Genomic DNA, 19,677 nt, shown 5'->3' with positions numbered 1-19,677 from the left:
AAGTAAGGTACAAAGAGAGCCTCGATTTGATTACTTGAATTATTAATATAATTATACTATAAAAATGAAATAAACTCTTGGAAAATTGTACAAAACCATTACTTGGAACTGGGAATCACGTGATGCCATTAAGACAAAACCCCCCGACCAAGTGATTAATTAACTTAATAAATTGAAAAGGTGGGAGAGAGAGAGAGAGAAAGAACATTTTGATATTTTGAAGGATTCAGTCAAAATATTAAAGCTAAAAGTTTGTAATTTAAGATTTTTGTTATTTTCTTCTTCTTCTTTTTTGGGTTAATTAAGTAGCTAACATAAAGGGGATCGATGAGGAATGCCTTTTCTTCTACTCATACTAGTAGCCATGTCCTCGTCCGAAACTTTACTAACTGATCTTCCACAAACGTATAACCCACTTCTCTTCTTACGCACAATCTCCGTGCACACCATGCTCATATTCTCAGACCCTGATGAGCCCGAAGACCAGCTCATTGGGTCCTCAGAGTCCACGATCGTCGAATGTGGTGTCTCATTGGTCATCTCATCATCTCCCATGTCTTGTGGGATCAAGAAGTCAGGACTCAGCGTTAAAGAGTTGCATCTCCTTAAGTATGGAGAGAGATCCTTGTAGTGTTTCAGCACAAAATCCACCTGTAATAGACCAACACAAATGAATTGTATGAGGTTTTTCTGTAGCATATGAATATTAATTTGAAGAGACCCTATTTGTAAATTTTTGAGTTTCTTCTATGTGGGATATTATTGTTACTTGTAATTATAGTTGAATTGCAATTTCTTGTATTAATTTCTGTAATCCACTCTATTTATGAAATACATTCGTATCATCATCAAATGACACACGAGCGGAAATTTTATATCATAAAATATATTATGATTTTTTAATTTTTAAAAGATTTATGAGATTATGATTAATCCGATATAACTCATTTAATTCGAATATCTTATAAATTTAAATTTTATGAGTGCTAAAACAAATAAAGTAAACACTCTACCCGTAATTTAAAGAAAACAATGCAAATAAATGGAATTATATGAGTTGAGAGTAGCATAAAATTGAGTGGCGTACCTTGCACCCAAGAGAGCAATGAAAAAAGGGTTCTTGAAGACTTCTATCACAAGAAGTACAATAGTTTCCAGACCCTTTGAATTGCCTGTTCTGAGGTCTCTTCTTGATGAACACCACTTTTGCACTATTTATAGTATAGGCCTAATACAATTTAAACCAGACATAAGCAACTTATAATTAATCAGCAAAGTTAATTAGTATACTGAATTATGATAATTGATAGCTAAAACACTAGCAGGACAGATATATATAGTTAACCAACCTGAACATTAGAGCAATCAATGAGCTTCTCGAGGTCCTCCAGTCGAACAACATCATGATAAACGTAACGACGAACTTGAAGGAGGCGATGGAAGCGATGAGAAGGAACACAATGAGGGCATATACTGACGCAACAATCTAAACAGCAGACGTTCTTTTCATTCTTTTTAGCAGTTTCATGATAAGAACAGCCCACAAAGAATTTCTGTGTGTAGAGGGCATCCAACCATGCAGGCTTCTGAATTCCCTAAATAAAAGAAATAGCAAAAACCAATCAATCATGCCATGATCACTTAGGAAGCAAAGAATTATGGTAATAAAAGATAGATAGAGATATCAAGAAACAGAAAACGCACCATGATCACATAAACCAACAGAAAAAAAAAGCCTAAAAGAAAAGAAATGAAAGGGTGTGTGCTCTCTGCTGCTAGAGGGTGTTATCAAGAAAGTGGAGTGTTAACAGAGAGAAAGAGAAAGAGAGTAAGGTATGGAGATAAAGGGAGTATTTATGGAGGTTCACAAGAGAAGAAGGGTTATATATTTATTTCTTGGAAGGATACACAACATTTTGTCAATAGGGCTTCTTATTATATGAGAGAGAGAGAGAGAGAGAGAGAGAGAGAGAGAGAGAGAGAGAGAGAGAGAGAGAGAGAGAAGCATATTAAAAAACAAAACAAAATAAAAAAAAAAAATTAAAGAAAGGAAGTAAGATATGAGGAGAACGTGGGCGCTGTTTCCGTGTCTCCCATTCTCTTCCACTGCCTTAAACAATTCTTTCTCATCTCCTTGGCTTAAGAGCTCCATTTTTTGCTAAACTATATAACTATAACTATAATAAGCTCTTCTTGAATAAGCTGCCTTCCCACTTACCATTTTCATTTTTAAACCCCTCCCTCCCCTCTTTCTTTTTTGTCTTTCTTTAATTTTTCATTTTTCTTTAGGTCAGATATAAAGCAGTAATGGGTTCAAAATGTTTTGCTAATGGATGGCGATATTTACACATATGATAAGTAATACTTGTTATTTATGGCTCCCTTGATCAATAGAATGTGAGTGGACCAACTTATGAATTAATTCAGCTTTCTTATATTCATATACTAAGTGAACCAAACGTATATATGAATCCGGCTTCAATTTTCATATTTTAGTTGAAATACACATTCTTGGACTTGGACTTGGAGAAGAGGACACTGCCCCACTTGCCCAACTTACCTATATATTATTTAGGCAGATGGGACGTTGTGTTCTTGTGCAGTCATTATCATAAGCTGTTGATAGCAATCATGTAGCATTGTTTGTATGTATGATTATTATCATTTTGAAACGTTTTAGCAATTAATGGAACTCACTCTTCATGAACAACTATACCATCCAAAATTTTAGCTGTAACATTTTCGTACTTAAGACATTCATTTAAATTTGAATCGTGCATATATGTTATATTATTTTATACTGAAATATTTAATTAATAAAATTGAAAATTAGAGATTAAACTCCACGGATGCTCTAATATCATATGAAAGAACCATCAAATCAGAACTTTTTTAAAACATTTAAGTAAAGATCTAAGCAATCTGCTGCTTTCCTTCTAATTAACTTTAATTAATTAGTCGGTGATATGTTAATCAGCAGGGAGAAAAAAAAACAAATTAAAAGTGGGATCTTACTATTAAATTGTGCCCTTTTTCTTAAAAATTATTCTGCCGTTAAAAGATTTTCCTTTTTCGCACCTTAGTCTAAAAATAGCATAATTTCTTTGACTTTCAAAATTCAGAGCCGTCTAGTTAAGGAACAGCTTATACATGCATGTAACCCTAGAAAGAAATATCTGTAATCAGTATACTTATCATAAAGACATTCCTTGTACTGTTTTACATTTTAGCATTGATAAGACTTTAATCCCCTTAATTCAGGTTTTACAGTTATATATTAGGAAAAAAGTAATTTGACATTTGTGCTTATTTTTTAGATAGATATTTTAAAACATAATTAGTGACTCTATGAGTATGACATAAAAATAAATAATTGAATTGAATTGAATTGAGCTAATCATTTAATTTGAAATATTCATATCTGTGTACCTATTTTAGGTCAAAAAATTTTTTTAAAAAATTGTCAGACTATAAATAATTATTTTTGATTTAAATCAATCTCATATCGAGCTGATTTTGTCTCCTATTAATCGTATGTAGAATCTTATCTGAAATTGAACCATGACTTAATTTGATTTGTTCATCAAATTGATATTTATAAGTTTATGTTCTATTCGAATTCAAGTTAATTGGATTTCTTTGACCTCATCATGGTGTCAAAATCTAATTATAATTGATTACTACAGTTTCTAGCATGAGATTTATCAAGTTTACAAATCAAATAACAAAAAGTATAAATATTAATTTAACAAGTGAAATGATATCATATCACTCGATTAAATTATACAGTATTTGGCTCCTTGTCGAGCTTATTAATTAGCAAAGTCTAGAAAGCCAAGGTAATTAATGTAGGATCGCGGTGTCAAAATTGAACACTTTAATCATAATTTACCTTTAATTAATCAAAGATAAGTAAGATAATTAAGTAATTGATCTTCTAATCATGAGGGGGAAGATCTTCTTGCTTGGGAACAATGTTCATATGTTGGCCGTTGTATTTGTCCTGTGACCATATCAGCACCATCACTTTTTGTTTTTTGGTTTTCTTTTTTAACGTTCGTGCATTATTTGAATTGCTCTTATGTACATTATATGATTATTGTTTTTTCTTTCACATTGTTGGCTACTTCTAATATATTACGCTAAACTATTAAATAAATACATGTATTATATATGTTTATATTTTGACAGAAAAAGAACAATATATAATTTAAATTTTATATCGGTTATATACGTATTATTCATCTAATATATGATGCATTATGTCTGGAATTGCCAAAAAAATATACTTTTTTAAATAAATCTTTGTCCAAGTAATAGCTTAGTTGCATATTTAGAAATTAACTTGAAAATGATGGTTATGGAAATTGGTGTGCATATATATATATATATATATATATATATATTGGGGCAAATCCAAGAATCACTTAACTTAACTAGCAAATTGAGCATCGGCATCACTTTAAACTTTAAAGAAGTGATAATAAAAGCTAAAAACAGACCAGTACGAGGAAAACCGGAATTTATGGAATCAAACATGGCAACATTAATCAATCAACCACTCCACTAATGGGAAGCTGTAACCTTCATATATCCCCAATAATTCTGTGGATTTATCATTTGTAACTAACACAGACACACATATATATATAAGACAGAGACAAACACAACTCATTAAGCACTAGTTAGTAAACTTATAATGCCTCACTAATTAGCCCTTTTACCAATTTTGAGGGAACCTTTTGTTGCCTTTATATAGTTAAGCCCTAGCCAAGGGCTAATTTTGGGGCATGCTAAATCTTTCATCATTCCCTTTTTGCCCCTTTTTAAGTATATATGCCCTAGTCCAATGCTTAGAGTTCCTAAACTTTCGGTCACCAATCATAGCTTGTTACATTAGAAGACAATGGCTCTCTACTTTTGGTAAAACCAATTTACCAAAAAACAGGAAGAAGGGTTTTTTTGATCATATCTTTTCTGCAGAAAATTCAACTCTCTTAATTAAGTCTTAGTTAAGACCTAAGATGCCTACCTTATTGAATTGGCATATAACATAATCACATATGACAAATTATGAACAAGTGGTTCTTTTAGACTACTATATGCCCTTTAGATTCTAGGTTCCTGTTTTGCTGCTATCAAGGTGTTTACCATATCCAGGCTGTAGAAATGGCCAACATCATAAGTAAAATTGCATTTGTTTTCTTGCAAGTAATTTATAGAACTTGTGTACCTTGTGAAAGCCAATTTCAATATCATATTTGATTCCTTAATTTTATGGTCTGCCCTATTCTTCTTCATACTACAATCCATGCAAGGATGAATGCCAAATTGAAAGCTAGACAGTAAGCTATTTGATATGACTGAGTATTTACCTTGTACTATTGGTATAATAACTTAACCATTTAGGCTCCATTTGTTTCATGGAAAATATTTATGAGGAAAATGTTTTTCAGGTTTTCCTGTGTTTGAGATACTTAACAAAATAACTTCACTCTTCTCAAAACACTCACTACTGTAATGATTTTGAGCATTACAGTTAAATATATAAAAAAAAGTTATTTTTTCCAAAAAATACTTTTCAAAAACAAATTATCTTTTATAAAACACATGGAGCCTTAATATCACTAAATATGTATAACAATCTAGCAATTTAGTAAATATATATACGACTTGTTTATTTTAGATGTATAGATCATAATAAATATCTCAATAAAAAATATTAAAAGATGGATAATTGATATATATCTCTACTATTTAAATATTAATTAAAAAATATTTGCAATTTTTTATTAACTTAACATATAAATAAGAATATATACACACATGAAGTGGGTAACTATTTATATCGAAGATAACAAAAGTAATTATTTTTGGATCCTTAATTTCCTCAAATTTCACAACGGATCTCATCTCCTCTTATAATCACCTGGAAATTGGAACCAGTTGCATGAATTTAAACACCTCATGTCGAAAATTCTTGATTTTCCAAAATGGATAAAGTCCTTTACATTTTATAATTCCATACATTTTCTCTCCCATATATAATAATTCCGATTGGAGGTGCCAAGTTCTTGAATTCTTTCTTGTTTGGAAAATAACATGGAGTCATTGACAACAGCACCAATTGTCAGCTACTGAAGTGAAAAAATGAAACACCATTAATATTCTCATTTATGGTGAAAATGCCAGGCGAAATTCTTGCAGGTCATAAAATACAATTTTAAAGAGTTTAGCATAATTATATATTTAAGATTTAAACCGAAAATTTTTATTTTTAGTATAATTTTTTTTTTTTTTATAAAGTTACTGTTTTACGACTGAGAGAAAGTATGCATTGCATCCAGTTAATTAATTAGCTCTATGGAATTTTTTTAGGTTAACTTTCTGCAGTTTTATGACAACAATGCTGTATGCATGTGTTATTAATAATATAATTTGGAGGCTCAATCTCTTGCCAATTCTTTCTTCCATGGTAATATAACACGTAGAAGACAGATCTTCAAGAGTAAGGCACCAGAGAACCTGGGCAAGAAGGAAAGTTAAAAAGGGTGCATCTTAGAAAAGCTTTTATATATCAGTTTCATTTTTATAAATCTTTCTTTTAAAGAAAAGGAAAAAGAATGAAAGAGATTGATTAAAGGGCAAACCAAAAGAAATATGGATAATATTCTCCACAATTTCACTAGAATTAGAAAAAAAATAAGAAACAAACAGTACAAAAAGTAGTCATATGACCATCAACAATCAAACTAACTTACATAATAAAGGAGTATTTCTTTTATGAAAATTTCCACGAATATTCTTAAACTTTAATTTATCTTTTTAAATATAAGTTTTTTAATTTTTTTTTTACTTTAAAATTCTTATATGTAGAGTTGTAAACAAATTCAAATTAGGTCGAGCTTTTATAAGTTTGAGTTTAATTTAAATTTGAACTGAGTTCTAGTTAACAGTAACAAATTTGAATTTTTTTCAATTTGATTTATTAAAATTTTCAAATTTATTTTCTGAATTTAAGTTGAATTTTTAACTTTGTTATGGTAGTTAACAAAATAATTTATTACATTTATTAAATTGATTACTGATGAATATTTAATATTTAATATAAATTAATTATAAAGTATAATAAAAAAATATTTTTACATAATAATATAGAGAATTGATTTTTTATTTTTTTACGTATCTATTAACAAATTCATTAATTTATAAACGAATTAGTTTATGAATAAGATCATTAATCTATAATTGAGTTAGTTGCGAGTCAAAGATTGACAAGCTTAATAATTTGTTAATATTAATGAGCCTCCATTAACAAACTTGAAAGGAATTTTATCAAGCCAAATTTTGAAGAGTTTATAAAAAATTTGATTCATTTACAGTCAATTTATTTGGAAAAATTTTATATTGCATCGTTTTATAGTAACGTATAGTTTTATTGAGTTTGGATCATAATTACTGATTAATTGATAGGTATAAAAGTGCCATAAAACAACTCTACTACTAATTTTGATATCATAAAGTCTCCAAACTTCTCCGACCAAAAAGAAAAACAAGAACAAGCAAAAATACTAAAAACAAAAACAAAATCAAAAATAAGAAAGGAATTTGCCGACCCCCACGTGCCATGAAATGTAAACAAAAGTGAAAAAGAAATGAAAGATTACAAGTGAGCAGAAGCTCACGTGCAAGGGATCCAATGGCCCGACCCTTAAAAATATTAAGTTAGAAGAAGAAAAAAAAGAGGTGGGGTTGGGGGGTGCCTTGGACTGATCAAATATTCCTCTTTAGCTGAAGTAAAAACAGTGCAAATTGTTAAGGGGGGAGAGGGGGTGGTCAAAGGTCAAAGATGGAGAAGTGAATATATATATAATATATATTATGGGAAAAGGAAGGAAAGCATTATAAAGAAGAACAAACAGAGGTTGAGTCAGCGTGTGAGCCGCACGAGGGGATCTCTCTCACTCTGACACACTCTCACTTTTACTCCTTAAGTTTTCTATTCTTTAATGGCCTCACAAACCAGGCCACCCTCATGGTCTACTTGTACATGTCTTTTTTTTTTTAAGGAGTTAGGTCATGTGCTCAACCTTACCTGTCTAACTTAACTATATTATCACCATATTAGCTCTAACCATGTGACCTTGTTATTGAAATTCTTTTGTTATATCTCTGCAACTTCCATTTCCATATCAAGATTACCTCCATTCTGTTCTTGCTATTATCGGACAATTTATCCGCTTTACAAGTTTTCTCATCATCAACTATATTATCTTCTCTGCTTCAGAATTATTGTTTTCTGCCCACTTGAAAGTTTTATAAGAAAATATGACAGTTATGGACTAATTCAATATTCATATACTTGCACATCAAGGGCTAAAACAGATTAAAGTTTAGAGGGGTTAATGTACTTCTACGAAACAAAGTAACAAACTATTCGGCCAAACTGGGTTAGCCATGACTAGAATGAGAATATGAAAATGGTCGATTTAAATGTCAGTTTCCCCTTTGAAGTTGTGGGTCTGGGCAAACAGCCACAAATTAATTTTCTATTGTAATTAGACAATAATTTTTGCAATCAGAGCATGTCTTGTAATGGTACAGGGTCTAATTGGCCACATCGTAACAGTTGTTGAATTATTAGGACAAAAAAGTTTTCATTTTGGAGCAAATTGTCTATCACTCACGTGCTCAGGGGGCAAAATTGTTATTCAAGCCGAAATGCTATGATACGGTTTTGAATCTACCATATGAACTATAGATAGTTTACAGTCATAAGGCAGAATTCTATGCATAGAGTATTATCATGGGAGAAGCCTTCATTTTTCCTATTTGCTAACTAGTTCATGCATGTTGCAGATATATTTAACCAGAGCATAAAAGCTAAAACCCAAACCTGATGGCTCATGTTTCTAAAGTGTGTGCGTGTATTCTGCAAGTTAAGACTCAAGATTGATTCAGTTTGCGGACCCACCAGCACAAAACACGTTTATCGAGATCATTACAATGATTGTTGACTCTGAATACCTCCCAGCTATATATTACTTTCAGATCATTCTCAAACTAATCTTCAATGGAAAGCCTGGTCGAATCTCATTGGCGACAGATGAACACCGATGCTGTTCTTAATTGTGTTTATACAGTTAAAAACTTTTGATAAACCAGACAATGAATAAGATACTTCATATTGACTATAATAATACTTTACATTACCCCAGGTTATCACCTTTTCAGATCTTGCTTATTTTAAATATCTATACAATTTGATATGTGTAATATAAACCAAATCAATAATTAGTATGACAAAATAATAACAGATACAATGTTGCTTGAATTGCCTCTACCTATTCTGAGGGTTTTTCAGCAGTGAACATGATGAAGGATCGCTGAACTTTGCTTTGGTAGTTGGTAAGACCACATGATGTGCACAAGTCCTCAATCTCCTCTTCTGTGTAATAGTTGTAACCGCTCATAATCCTCTGTCACACATATTAACAGCTCCAGATGAAACTTATGCAGCATAACTATGGGCTGTATAGGCCAAAATATCTTACACATGCAGGTTATAGTTTATATGCAGGTTTTAAAATCCAGTGCAGGATTTGCTATGTTCACCTCTACATTAAGCTAATATGGAGTTTTGATGTTGCAACATGCTTTTCCAGCAAATAAGCAATTTTTTTAGTAGCTAAGCCAGAGAAAAGCTAAGAGTCAAATTGCTGTAATTAATAGCTTTTGCTGCTATAAATCATGATAAATGTTACCAGAATTGGTGTCTGTAATTAGATGGTGAAAATACACCAATCTAGGCAATAATATGGATTTTTACTGAACTAGGAATTGTATAGATTGTAGAAGAATCAATTGACAAACTAAATTAACAATGGACAACCATTTCCACCGCTGCAGCCTTATTGACTAGTTGAAACTGCTAGGTAGAGCAAGGTGAGTACTTCAGATTTACACCTTCAGAGGTCCACTTACATTATATAATAAATTATGATAAAGGAAGTTTAGTAGCAGGGCATAGCAATTGATACATCTGGAAATATCAATGATCACAAATGGAAAAACTGCATAATAAGTAATATTTACCTCTCGGAAAGACCGTTCTATCCAGGAACTGGTTGCATTATATCGGAGAAAAGTGGTTCCAACAAAGACTCCACCACTTCGTAGTGTACGACAGATTTCAGCAATCTACAATGAGTTATGATGTTATCAGGTTAGAAACATCCTCGAGAAATAGCTACTTATTTACTTAAATAGTGAGGGAGCATGTAAATATGTAATAAAATATCTTAGTAAGAACATTTATCAATAATAAATATGGCATTTGGATGCAAAAGAACAAATAGATGTTTATCATTCAGCATATCATCTCTAGGTGAATGCTGAAGATCTCTGCAGGTAATTAACATGGTTACAAGAGAAATAAATATATCATGTGTAAAATCTGAATCTTAATGTTCCTAATACTGAATGGTGCAGGCACTGCTTTACCCTGAGCAGGACATTACTGTTAGTATCCTGAACTGCAGAGCCACATTATTGGCGCCTAACTTAGTTAAATCCACTTGAGTTGAGTTCATCAACTGCTTGCACATGTATTCTTGCTAATATTTTCCACATATTTTTTGTGTGCTGACTGCTCTTACATGATCACGGTCTATATGATAGCATTAAAAATAAAAAGGATATTCTTCAAGGCCATAAACAACTATGTAACTTCTGCGACATTTTATTATTCGAAATCCCTTTTTAATTATCAAAATGAATTGGTTTCTTTTCAGTGGATGCTGCAGTTGTAAGTAAATATCATTCTTTAAGACCTCAGACATCTAGGTGTGGCAAATAAGTCTCCTCTATTTTCTCTCATGTAAGGCAGCCGTCATAGCTTTAATTGATTGGTATCAATTCATTTTGTCCTGCAGGTTCCTGTGGTCCATGCTTTGCTCACCATACCACATGTATCCTACCCTGACATGGCAGGTTATTCCCCTTTTTTATATTATTTCCTTTATTTCATGTAATAGTGCTAGTCATGGAAGAAGTAATTTACTGATCTTTGAGTTTTTTGTTTAACCTGTTTCGAGTTCAGGATCTTCCAACATCATTAACATGGAATATCTGAGAGCTTGGATATGCCAAACATGAAGGTAAAAATTGAAAGGAAGTCACTTACAGCATTTGAAGGAGACGGCCAGCAATGTAAGGCTGCACCAGCATGAACAGCATCAACTGAACCTGATGAGAAAGGAAGTCTGGAAACATCTGCTCGAACAAGAGCAAGATCCCTTCACATTAAAAGAAGAAAAAGGAATTAGTTCTTGCCCTCTAAGAATTGCAATGATTGGAAAAGTTAAAGAAGCTTACTTTTCTGAGATATTATCATCTTGCTTAATGAAATCATAACACTGGCGAAGCATGTTTTCAGAAAAGTCAAGTGCAACAACTTTAGAGTAGGTCCCTGATGTGGCAAATTTCCTGGAAAACAATCCACTGCCACAGCTAACATCTACTAGGATACCACCTTCTGCTGGTTTAAAGTACTCCTGGGCCATTTTGAACTGCATATGACAAAATGTTACCAAGTTGGTTGTGGTTGTGAACTAAGCAATTCCATAAAAGGGAAGAAGGGAAGGATTTATTATAACATCCTCACAAGTGCCAAATCACACACAATAGACTATCATTTCATGGTATCCAAATTTTAATGCAGATTTCATCAATCATACATGTAAAATAAGTTATGAAAATTGCTAATAGTTTTAATGACCTTAATGAGATTCAAGTCAGGGAGTGAAGGTTTACCTCTTCATCAGGACCAGGAAAGCCACTTTGATTAAAATTTTGACGCCACCCTCGCTCATACAAGAATGAAACGAGTGGACTCCTGACAAGGCCAAAAACTAGGGTAAGACAGAATTTCCGTAAACATTTTAGCAAAATTATGAAAACTACTATACAAAAGGCATTGAATTGCATTCATCATCGCTTAGAACAAAGATTTGGCAAGAAGTAAGAAGCTAACCCCCTGACTAACAGAAACTAAAATTTAAAATATATTTCTAAAGGCATGGACAAGTGATAATCCATAAGTTGTGGTAAACAAGTTTTGAGTACAAGTAATTAAATTCATCCAAAAAGTGCAGAGTGTGATATCAAAACTTTTTATACATCAATCAAATATATACCGGAACAGCTCAGTTCGAGCAGGTTTGACTTCAGTATATTCCTTCATTGAGGCAGTAATTGTAAGATCCAAATAGTTGTCTTTGCTGGAGTAAGTTTTGTTGCATTTCTTACACTTGAACCCAGATCGGTAGATTGCAGACCTGCAAGTTGTGTAGCTAAACATCAGACTCTAAGCACAACTTTAGAGAAAAAAAAAAATGATCCCATCAAGAGTCCTAACTTACAAATTAAAACCTGGAGGTCCTTTTCTTATCAGAGGCTCATAACATACTGGACATGCAAATACATCATCCTCAAAAGTTTGTGTTTGCTGTGGTCCTAAATCCTGAAGAATGGAAATTCTCATCACATTTAGCATATATAGAACATTAAAAATTGTTCAACATTGGAGAAAAATGATGTTCCCCATATTGCCTTTGATATGAAATCAACACCAATAACAATAAGATAACAAATCTATATCTCCAACATGACCAATATGCCTAATTTATATCTGCATTGTTCCAAATAAGCAAGCTTTGAGAGTACTAAACAATTCCCCAATTAACATAGACAAAACCTCAAAAGCAATTCAATATATTTCATACCATTTTTATTTACATTAGAAGTGGAAAAGAAAAAAAGTTCAGTTAAACGAAAATTTAGCAAATTGGGCACTGAAATGAAATTTTTGATAGTCAAAATTACAGGCAAACAAACAAGATTATTCTCTTTTTATATAAAACAGATAATTTTTCAGCAATTCAATTTAAAATTTCAACAAGAAAAAGAAAAAAAAAAAGAAATGAAAAGAGAATCCAGAACATAGAATTAAAAAGGACAGGAAAAGGGAAAAAAAAAAAAGAAGAAGATAAGGGTAACGGAGTGAAGTTTGTACAGGTTCAACAGCTACTGCAGAAGAGGCGCGAATTGTGGAGGGAAACCTGAGAGAGGAGAACCGGAGACGAGGATGGGAAATTCGAGAACAGTGAAAAAGATGAGGGAATTTTGGGCATAAAGATTTATGAAGAGGGTATTGAAGAGAAGAGGAAGACATAGCCATGAAGAGAAGATTGCTCAGTTCTTAAAAATCCAACCTTTCTTTCTTCTCTGTGTTCTGTTTAGTGAGTGGTGAGTTAGTACGTTGGGTTCTGTTCTGTCTGTTAGTTTCTGCGGTTTTATTTATAATTTTTGTTTTCAATGTTTGTGGAAATGATGGGAAAACGTAGGCATTAAGTGGACTACTAAAATAATTTCACTTCAAATTTTGTTTTTCTAAAATAAAATTATAAATTTGAAATAGGACAAAAAATAAAAATAATAAATAGAAAGTCACATCCATTTGCTATTGTCTTCTTGGAATAAAAGAATCTATGAGCTATATATATGATGACCTAATATTTGGTTTTGGTTAGTAGCATGAGTTTAAAGTTGATTACTCAATTAAGTTTTAATTTTTAATTTTTAATTTTTTTAATTTTTTCAATTGAAGCTAATTTAACTATGATTAGAGACTGTATATAAATTCTTTGATTTATACATAAATTTCGATAAATAGAGTATATGGGAATAGAAAAAAGGATATAATTATGATAAATATTAAGTTTTAGTTATCTATCAAATTAAACATAACATTAATCAAAAAAGAAAAAGGATTATGCTGCAACTCTACACGGCTGAAAGTGCACATAAAATGTGACAACTTAAATATTGCGTGACAAGTAGCTTGAGCTAAAGATATGATTTATCTATTCATCAAATTGAGTCATGCAATTTGCAGAATAGTTTGCTGAACTTTGTTCACACCCTCTATTTCATAAGGTAAGGTACTTGGTAGCTAGACTTGCATGATTAATTTGTTGATGCATATGATACAAATTATGATATATAGCATTGAGGTATTCCAAGGAAGCAGCAATACAAATGATGAAAATGTTGCCATATGGGCCTAAGGGGTAGTTTCGGAATGCTACTTAGAGATAAGTTGGCAAAGGAACTTTAAACTATGCATGGCAATAAAGAGAGGAAGGGAAGGAAAGATAATTTCAAAGGTAATTTAAAGGGTATGAAAAAGAGAAATTATTATTTTATTGTATTTGGTTACAGAAAAATAATTATTAAAGAGGGAAGAGATGAGAAATATATAAAATTTATTTGAATGAGTTGGAGGGAAGTGAAATAATAATTATTAAAATACATAAAAACCCTTAAGTTGATATAAGGTCTAAATTATTTGAAAATAATTATTTCGTTTGAACTCAGAATTTAACTTAAGAGATATATTATAAAGCAATAAAGATATTAATTGGACACTAAAATATTTTAAAAAAACACATAAAATATAAAAGTATTACAGAAAAACCATAACATAGGAAAATGCATAAATATAAAACCGTATTAAAGCTAATAATCAACGTTAGTATATTTTATAGTAAATTATTAAGGTAAAGTTACATAAACGGTGTCTCAACATTTAATTTTTTATTATTTTAATTTCTAAAAAATTTATTTTGTTCAATTAAATATCTGAATTTTAAAAATATAATATATTTAAATACTTTCTTTCGATAAAAAAAAAAATAAAGTCCACATTATTGAATAAAGTAGCCACATCATATCAAATTGATAAAAAAAAATAATAATAATAATCTCATCTTCATCTCTTTTCTTTTCATTTTTCTTTCTTCTTTCTTCATCCATATCCATTCCTTATAGCTCCACGAATGCAATCATCTCTAAGTTCAACATTAATTGAAATATAAAGAATTATGGTTGATGTCTTTTAATGAGTTTACATTAAAAGTTAAAAAGATTAATGCTTTTTAATTTTAAAATCTAGTAAGAAGTTATTGGGTTATCAAGTTATTTAATTTTAAAATCATCCAATAAATATAATTATCAAGTTTGTTGATTTAATGATTGGGTCTGAAAGTTATTGTATTCAGTGATGAGTTGTATTTGTGGAGATATAAAAGAATAGATATGGAGGAAGACAGAGAAAGGAGAAGATAAAAGATGAGGTCATTTTTGTCTTAATTTTGTATGAGATGGCTAGCTCATTCAATTAAAAGGTGGATATTAATTTTGTTACTCAGCATTTCAGTGAGTCAAATTGAATCGAAAACACTTAAACATATCACATTTTTTAAATTTAGCTACAAGTTTGAATAAAAGACTCATTCAGATACTAAAAATAATAAAATTAGAAAGTTGAGATACTATTATGCAATTATATTAATTATTAACGAAATAAATCACCGGATAGTTGTTTATCATCAAATAAATATAAGACTGTTTTTTCAATAAATAAAACCACATTTTATCTTATTATATTTTTCCCTTTTTTCCTTAGGAGATTTGAATGTTGAAAATTTCTTAAACTAGGGCCATATTTTCTTATTTAATAAATTAAAACAACTACAAATTTTAAATTTCTTACAGGGTGCATAAGATATATTTTACTATATATACCAAAATATGTTATTACATAAAAATTTATTTTAAAAATAATTAAGTTTAAATTACTATTAACAATTACTTTTAAAGTAAAAGAAATCTAATCATAATGTACTATGGACTCTTGCCATGCATTAGTAATCTTCTATGTTGATTAATTTCTAAAAGTACATAAAATTTAATCAAACCGACCAATCTGAATGGATATAATTTAATTCAAACCAAAAACTATGATATAAATATGTTATGGATTGGTTACAAAAACCTTGGTTGCTTATAATTTAAAAATATAAAAATATTATAAAAATCAAACTAAACTGAATATTAAATAAAAATAATTTTTTATAAAAATAACTATTTTATTCTTACTCATTCTATTCTTTAAAAAGTATTATTCTACATGATACGTTTTCCATCCAATAACCAATTATGTTTCTCACAAGCTTTCTTTATTGTCCTTCAAAATAAAGGATTTAATTAAAGAAGATACAGAAGAATTAATGTTATGGGTCAAAAGGAAATAACTTTTCAACTTTGGATATTTCTATTTTTTTTATCTTTGTCTAAAATCATTTGTGATTCCAATAAATTGATACTTTTCATTTCTTGGTTACCGGCTTCTCTATTTTCCGAAATTTGCAACATTTGTACTTAAATGTTTCTATTCTAAACAATAGCTTCCTACAAAGCATTGGAAAGATGACTTCTCTTAAGACTTTATCTTTGTCGAGTTGTGGACTAATTGGTACCATACCTTTAACCCAAGGTAAAACATCTCTCTCCCTCTCTCCCTCTCTTTCTCTCTCTCTCTCTCTCGTATTACACTTTAGCCAGAAATTTAATAAAATAATTTTCAGGATTATGCCAGTTAACATCTTTAAGAATTAGATATTTCATTCAATAGCTTCACTGGTAATTTGCCTTGGTGTCTAACAAATTTGACATCCCTTCAACGATTAGATCTTTCTTTTAATCACTTCAATGGAAGTATCGGTTTATCTTCCGTCAATAATTTGACATCCATCTATCACCTAGATCTTTAACAGATTAAGTTCCAAATCCCAATTTTCATAAATCCTTTTGCTTACCTCCCAAAGCTAACATATTTTGATTATTCGGGTAACGAATTATATGCAGAAACAGAGGTGGAGGATATGACCCCAAAGTTCCAATTGAAGACTCTTTATATATCTAGTCATGGATATGGTGGAGCATTTCCTAAATTCTTGTACCACCAACAAGAACTTAAGAAGGTTGATCTCTCAGACATTACATTGAAAGAAAGGTTTTCATATTGGTTGTTAGATAATAAAACGAACCCAGAAACACTTTATTTAGGCAACAATTCGCTTTCAGGTCCTATTAAACTACCAGTTCATTCTCATAGAAATTTGTTTAGGTTGGATATATCTTATAATAGCTTCTAAGGTGGTATTCCAACACAAATTGGAGCATATTTTCCAAGATTGATAGGTCTAAGAATGTCTAGAAATGCTTTTAGTCGTATCATTCCCTCTTCATTTGGAAATATGAGCTCATTGGAAGGTTGGGATTTATCTAACAATCAATTCTCTTGTAGCATTCCCTCTTTGTTTGGAAGTATGCGCTCATTGTATGGTTTGGATCTGTTTAACAATCAATTCTCTAGCAGTATTCCTTCTTCATTTGGAAATATGAGCTTATTGACATATTTGGACTTATCTAACAATCAATTCTCTTGTCGCATTCCCTCTTCATTTGGAAATATGAGGTCATTGAGATATTTGCATTTGTCTAACAATCGATTATGCTATCAAATACTTTCTGAAGTTGCTACTTTAAAATGGTTGAAATGGTTAGACTTGAATGGCAATCTGATCAGTGGAAGAATCCCAGCGAGTCTGTCTAATTTCACTTTGTTAGAAGTTTTAGACATTAGTAATAACAACATATCAGGCAAAATCCTTAATTGGATAGGAAATATGTCCTCCCTTATCATTTTGGATCTATCAGAAAATGATATTTCTGGAAGTCTACCATCTAATTTAGGCCTTTCGATGATAGCACAAATTTATTTCTCTAGAGACAGAATACAAGGATCATTGAAGAATGCATTTTTTAGTTGCTGTTATAGTCTTACCGTGTTAGATCTTAGCTATAATCATATGACTGGAAGCATTTCATCATGGATTGGAGGATTATTTTAATTGGGTTATCTTCTCTTAAGCAATAATAATTTTGAAGGTGAAATACCAGTTTAATTATGCAATTTGAATCATTTAAGTGTACTTGATCCTTCTCACAATAAATTTTCTGGCCATATTCACCTTTGTCTAAAGTGTAGTAGCAATCCAGAAAGGAAGCTCTCTTATACAATAAACATTGAAGGACATTTCGACTTGATAACGAAGAGTATGCCATTATCTTATACGGGAAGAATTACTAGATATATCTCTGGAATTGATTTCTCTTGCAACAACTTTACAGGCAACATTCCTCTTGAATTTGGAAAATTCAGTGAGATCAAGTTACTGAATTTATCCTACAATAGTTTGATAGGATTGATCCCTACAACATTTTCCAACTTAAGTCAAATTGAGAGTTTGGATCTTTCGAGCAACAAGTTGCAAGGGAGCATTCCTATTGAGCTCATCAAGTTATAATTTTTTGGCAGTATTCAATGTGTCGTACAATAATTTATCTGGCAGGATACCTGCAGGGGTTGCACAATTTGGAACATTTGGTGAAAGTAGTTACTTAGGAAATCCTTTCCTCCATGGATGTCCACTGCCAAAAGATTGTAGGGCAAGAGAACCACCTCCAATAGTATCAACAACTTCAACTCACAGTTCAGAAAGCATGGGCCTCATAGCTGCAGTTTTATATATAAATCCTTACTGGAGAAGAATCTGGTCTTACTACGTTCAAGTGAATATGGAGAACTGCTACTATTTCATCATTGATAATTTTTCCAAGTTTAGTTTTTGAAGTTAGCCTTTTTGGATGCAATTTAGTGAGTATTCTGTTGTGTTTGTTTTGAGTAAACCATTCTTAATGAGCCATGTAATGTTGTTGTGAGGTATGGGAAGTATAGTTGTAGAATTTGTGCTGATATGTTCTCTTATACATGCTTCTAGGATTTGGTTTGATGTAAATTTTTGTATCTAATTGAGTCAATAAAAAAAGAGAATTGCCAATGCATGTATCTAAATAGTTGCTTTCATTAAAAAGAAAAAAAAAGACTGTTGCTGCTTCTTTTAATATTATCAGTATTCTTCCTAAAAAGCTGCAGATGGTTATAATTAAGTGACGCTACAATGAATTATAAATTTGATTTCTTGTAGCTATCGAGAAAGTTGTAGCATTAATATTTTTTAATGAAATTGATTACACCCATTTACTAACAAAATAAAAATATTCAAAGATTAATAAATATATCTTAATAAAAAGGATAAAATAAATATTAAATATTAAAAAAAATATATAAAAAAATTATTTTTGACAATCATCGATTACATTGTTGAAGCAATAAATAGTAATTATGTAAAAAGTACGCTCCATATGATGATACTAAACAATATAGTGATTTTATAAGTATTTTTTATGAGTCAAATTATTAGAATGTTAAATTTAATCTTTTCATTTTTTTCACTGAGCCGACAGAGAGAATCCACACACTAACCTTAAGGCTACTATAGAAGATTAATATTTATTTTGTAAAAACACCTAATATAAAATAAGAAAACCACCATGGATTTAGATGGGCGATGGACCTAGAATTATATATTTTTAAAAAGTAAACAAGCAATTGTAGTTTAATTAGAACAATAAAAATTTGTAGTTTATAGCGATTGTAATTATTTTGATTATAAATAATAATATAAATTGAGTTGATAGATAAAATTTAATTAAAATTTTAATATTTTAATATGTGATAATAAATTAAATGCTTTTAAATTTTTTCTTATATGTGTTTTAATATCTTAAGATTTTATTGAATTTCTTAAATAAAAAGTTATTAGTGTCATAATATAAAAATTATTTTAAAAATATTAATTAATTAAT

The 19,677-nt window shown here is 30.5% G+C and overlaps 2 protein-coding genes and 1 pseudogene across 3 annotated transcripts; 1 reads left to right on the top strand and 2 right to left on the bottom strand.

Annotated features, from left to right (window-relative positions):
• Nucleotides 1-85: 85 nt before the first annotated feature.
• Nucleotides 86-2,529, bottom strand: LOC8286601 (protein RGF1 INDUCIBLE TRANSCRIPTION FACTOR 1). 2 transcript variants are annotated; one of them, XM_025159495.2, is made up of 4 exons: nucleotides 1,705-2,529; nucleotides 1,350-1,586; nucleotides 1,088-1,228; nucleotides 86-651 (listed from the first exon to the last, which is right to left on the bottom strand). In XM_025159495.2, exons 1-4 carry the CDS (start codon nucleotides 1,705-1,707, stop codon nucleotides 310-312), a joined length of 723 nt encoding a protein of 240 aa, XP_025015263.1. In that variant the 5' UTR covers nucleotides 1,708-2,529; the 3' UTR covers nucleotides 86-309. The 2 variants fall into 2 exon arrangements, with proteins under 2 accessions (XP_025015263.1, XP_015582254.1); XM_015726768.3 differs by having other exon boundaries at nucleotides 1,350-1,595; nucleotides 1,705-2,522.
• Nucleotides 2,530-9,157: 6,628 nt separating this feature from the next.
• On the bottom strand, nucleotides 9,158-13,367 carry LOC8286602 (uncharacterized methyltransferase At2g41040, chloroplastic). Its single transcript, XM_015726770.2, has 8 exons — nucleotides 13,076-13,367; nucleotides 12,423-12,523; nucleotides 12,198-12,338; nucleotides 11,815-11,896; nucleotides 11,377-11,570; nucleotides 11,186-11,297; nucleotides 10,096-10,200; nucleotides 9,158-9,479 (listed from the first exon to the last, which is right to left on the bottom strand). Exons 1-8 carry the CDS (start codon nucleotides 13,238-13,240, stop codon nucleotides 9,345-9,347), a joined length of 1,035 nt encoding a protein of 344 aa, XP_015582256.1. The 5' UTR covers nucleotides 13,241-13,367; the 3' UTR covers nucleotides 9,158-9,344.
• A 2,965-nt stretch (nucleotides 13,368-16,332) lies between these two features.
• Nucleotides 16,333-18,600, top strand: LOC107262232 (annotated as a pseudogene).
• The last annotated feature ends 1,077 nt before the right edge of the window (nucleotides 18,601-19,677 follow it).

Source organism: Ricinus communis, chromosome 3 (assembly GCF_019578655.1).
Source record: "Ricinus communis isolate WT05 ecotype wild-type chromosome 3, ASM1957865v1, whole genome shotgun sequence".
NCBI lineage: Eukaryota > Viridiplantae > Streptophyta > Magnoliopsida > Malpighiales > Euphorbiaceae > Ricinus > Ricinus communis.
The sequence above is the reverse complement of the archived record's forward strand: the minus strand, read 5'-3'. Positions and strand labels throughout refer to the sequence as shown.

Coding starts and splice junctions, on each gene's coding strand:
- LOC8286602 (XM_015726770.2), bottom strand. CDS start 13,240: ATGGCTATGTCTTCCTCTTCTCTTCAATACCCTCTTCATAAATCTTTA. Junction 10,201..11,185: donor GGCCGTCTCCTTCAAATGCT/GTAAGTGACTTC, acceptor AACTCATTGTAG/ATTGCTGAAATCTGTCGTAC. Junction 9,480..10,095: donor TAGAACGGTCTTTCCGAGAG/GTAAATATTACT, acceptor TATGTGTGACAG/AGGATTATGAGCGGTTACAA.
- LOC8286601 (XM_015726768.3), bottom strand. Junction 1,229..1,349: donor TTGATTGCTCTAATGTTCAG/GTTGGTTAACTA, acceptor AAATTGTATTAG/GCCTATACTATAAATAGTGC. Junction 652..1,087: donor ATTGCTCTCTTGGGTGCAAG/GTACGCCACTCA, acceptor GGTCTATTACAG/GTGGATTTTGTGCTGAAACA.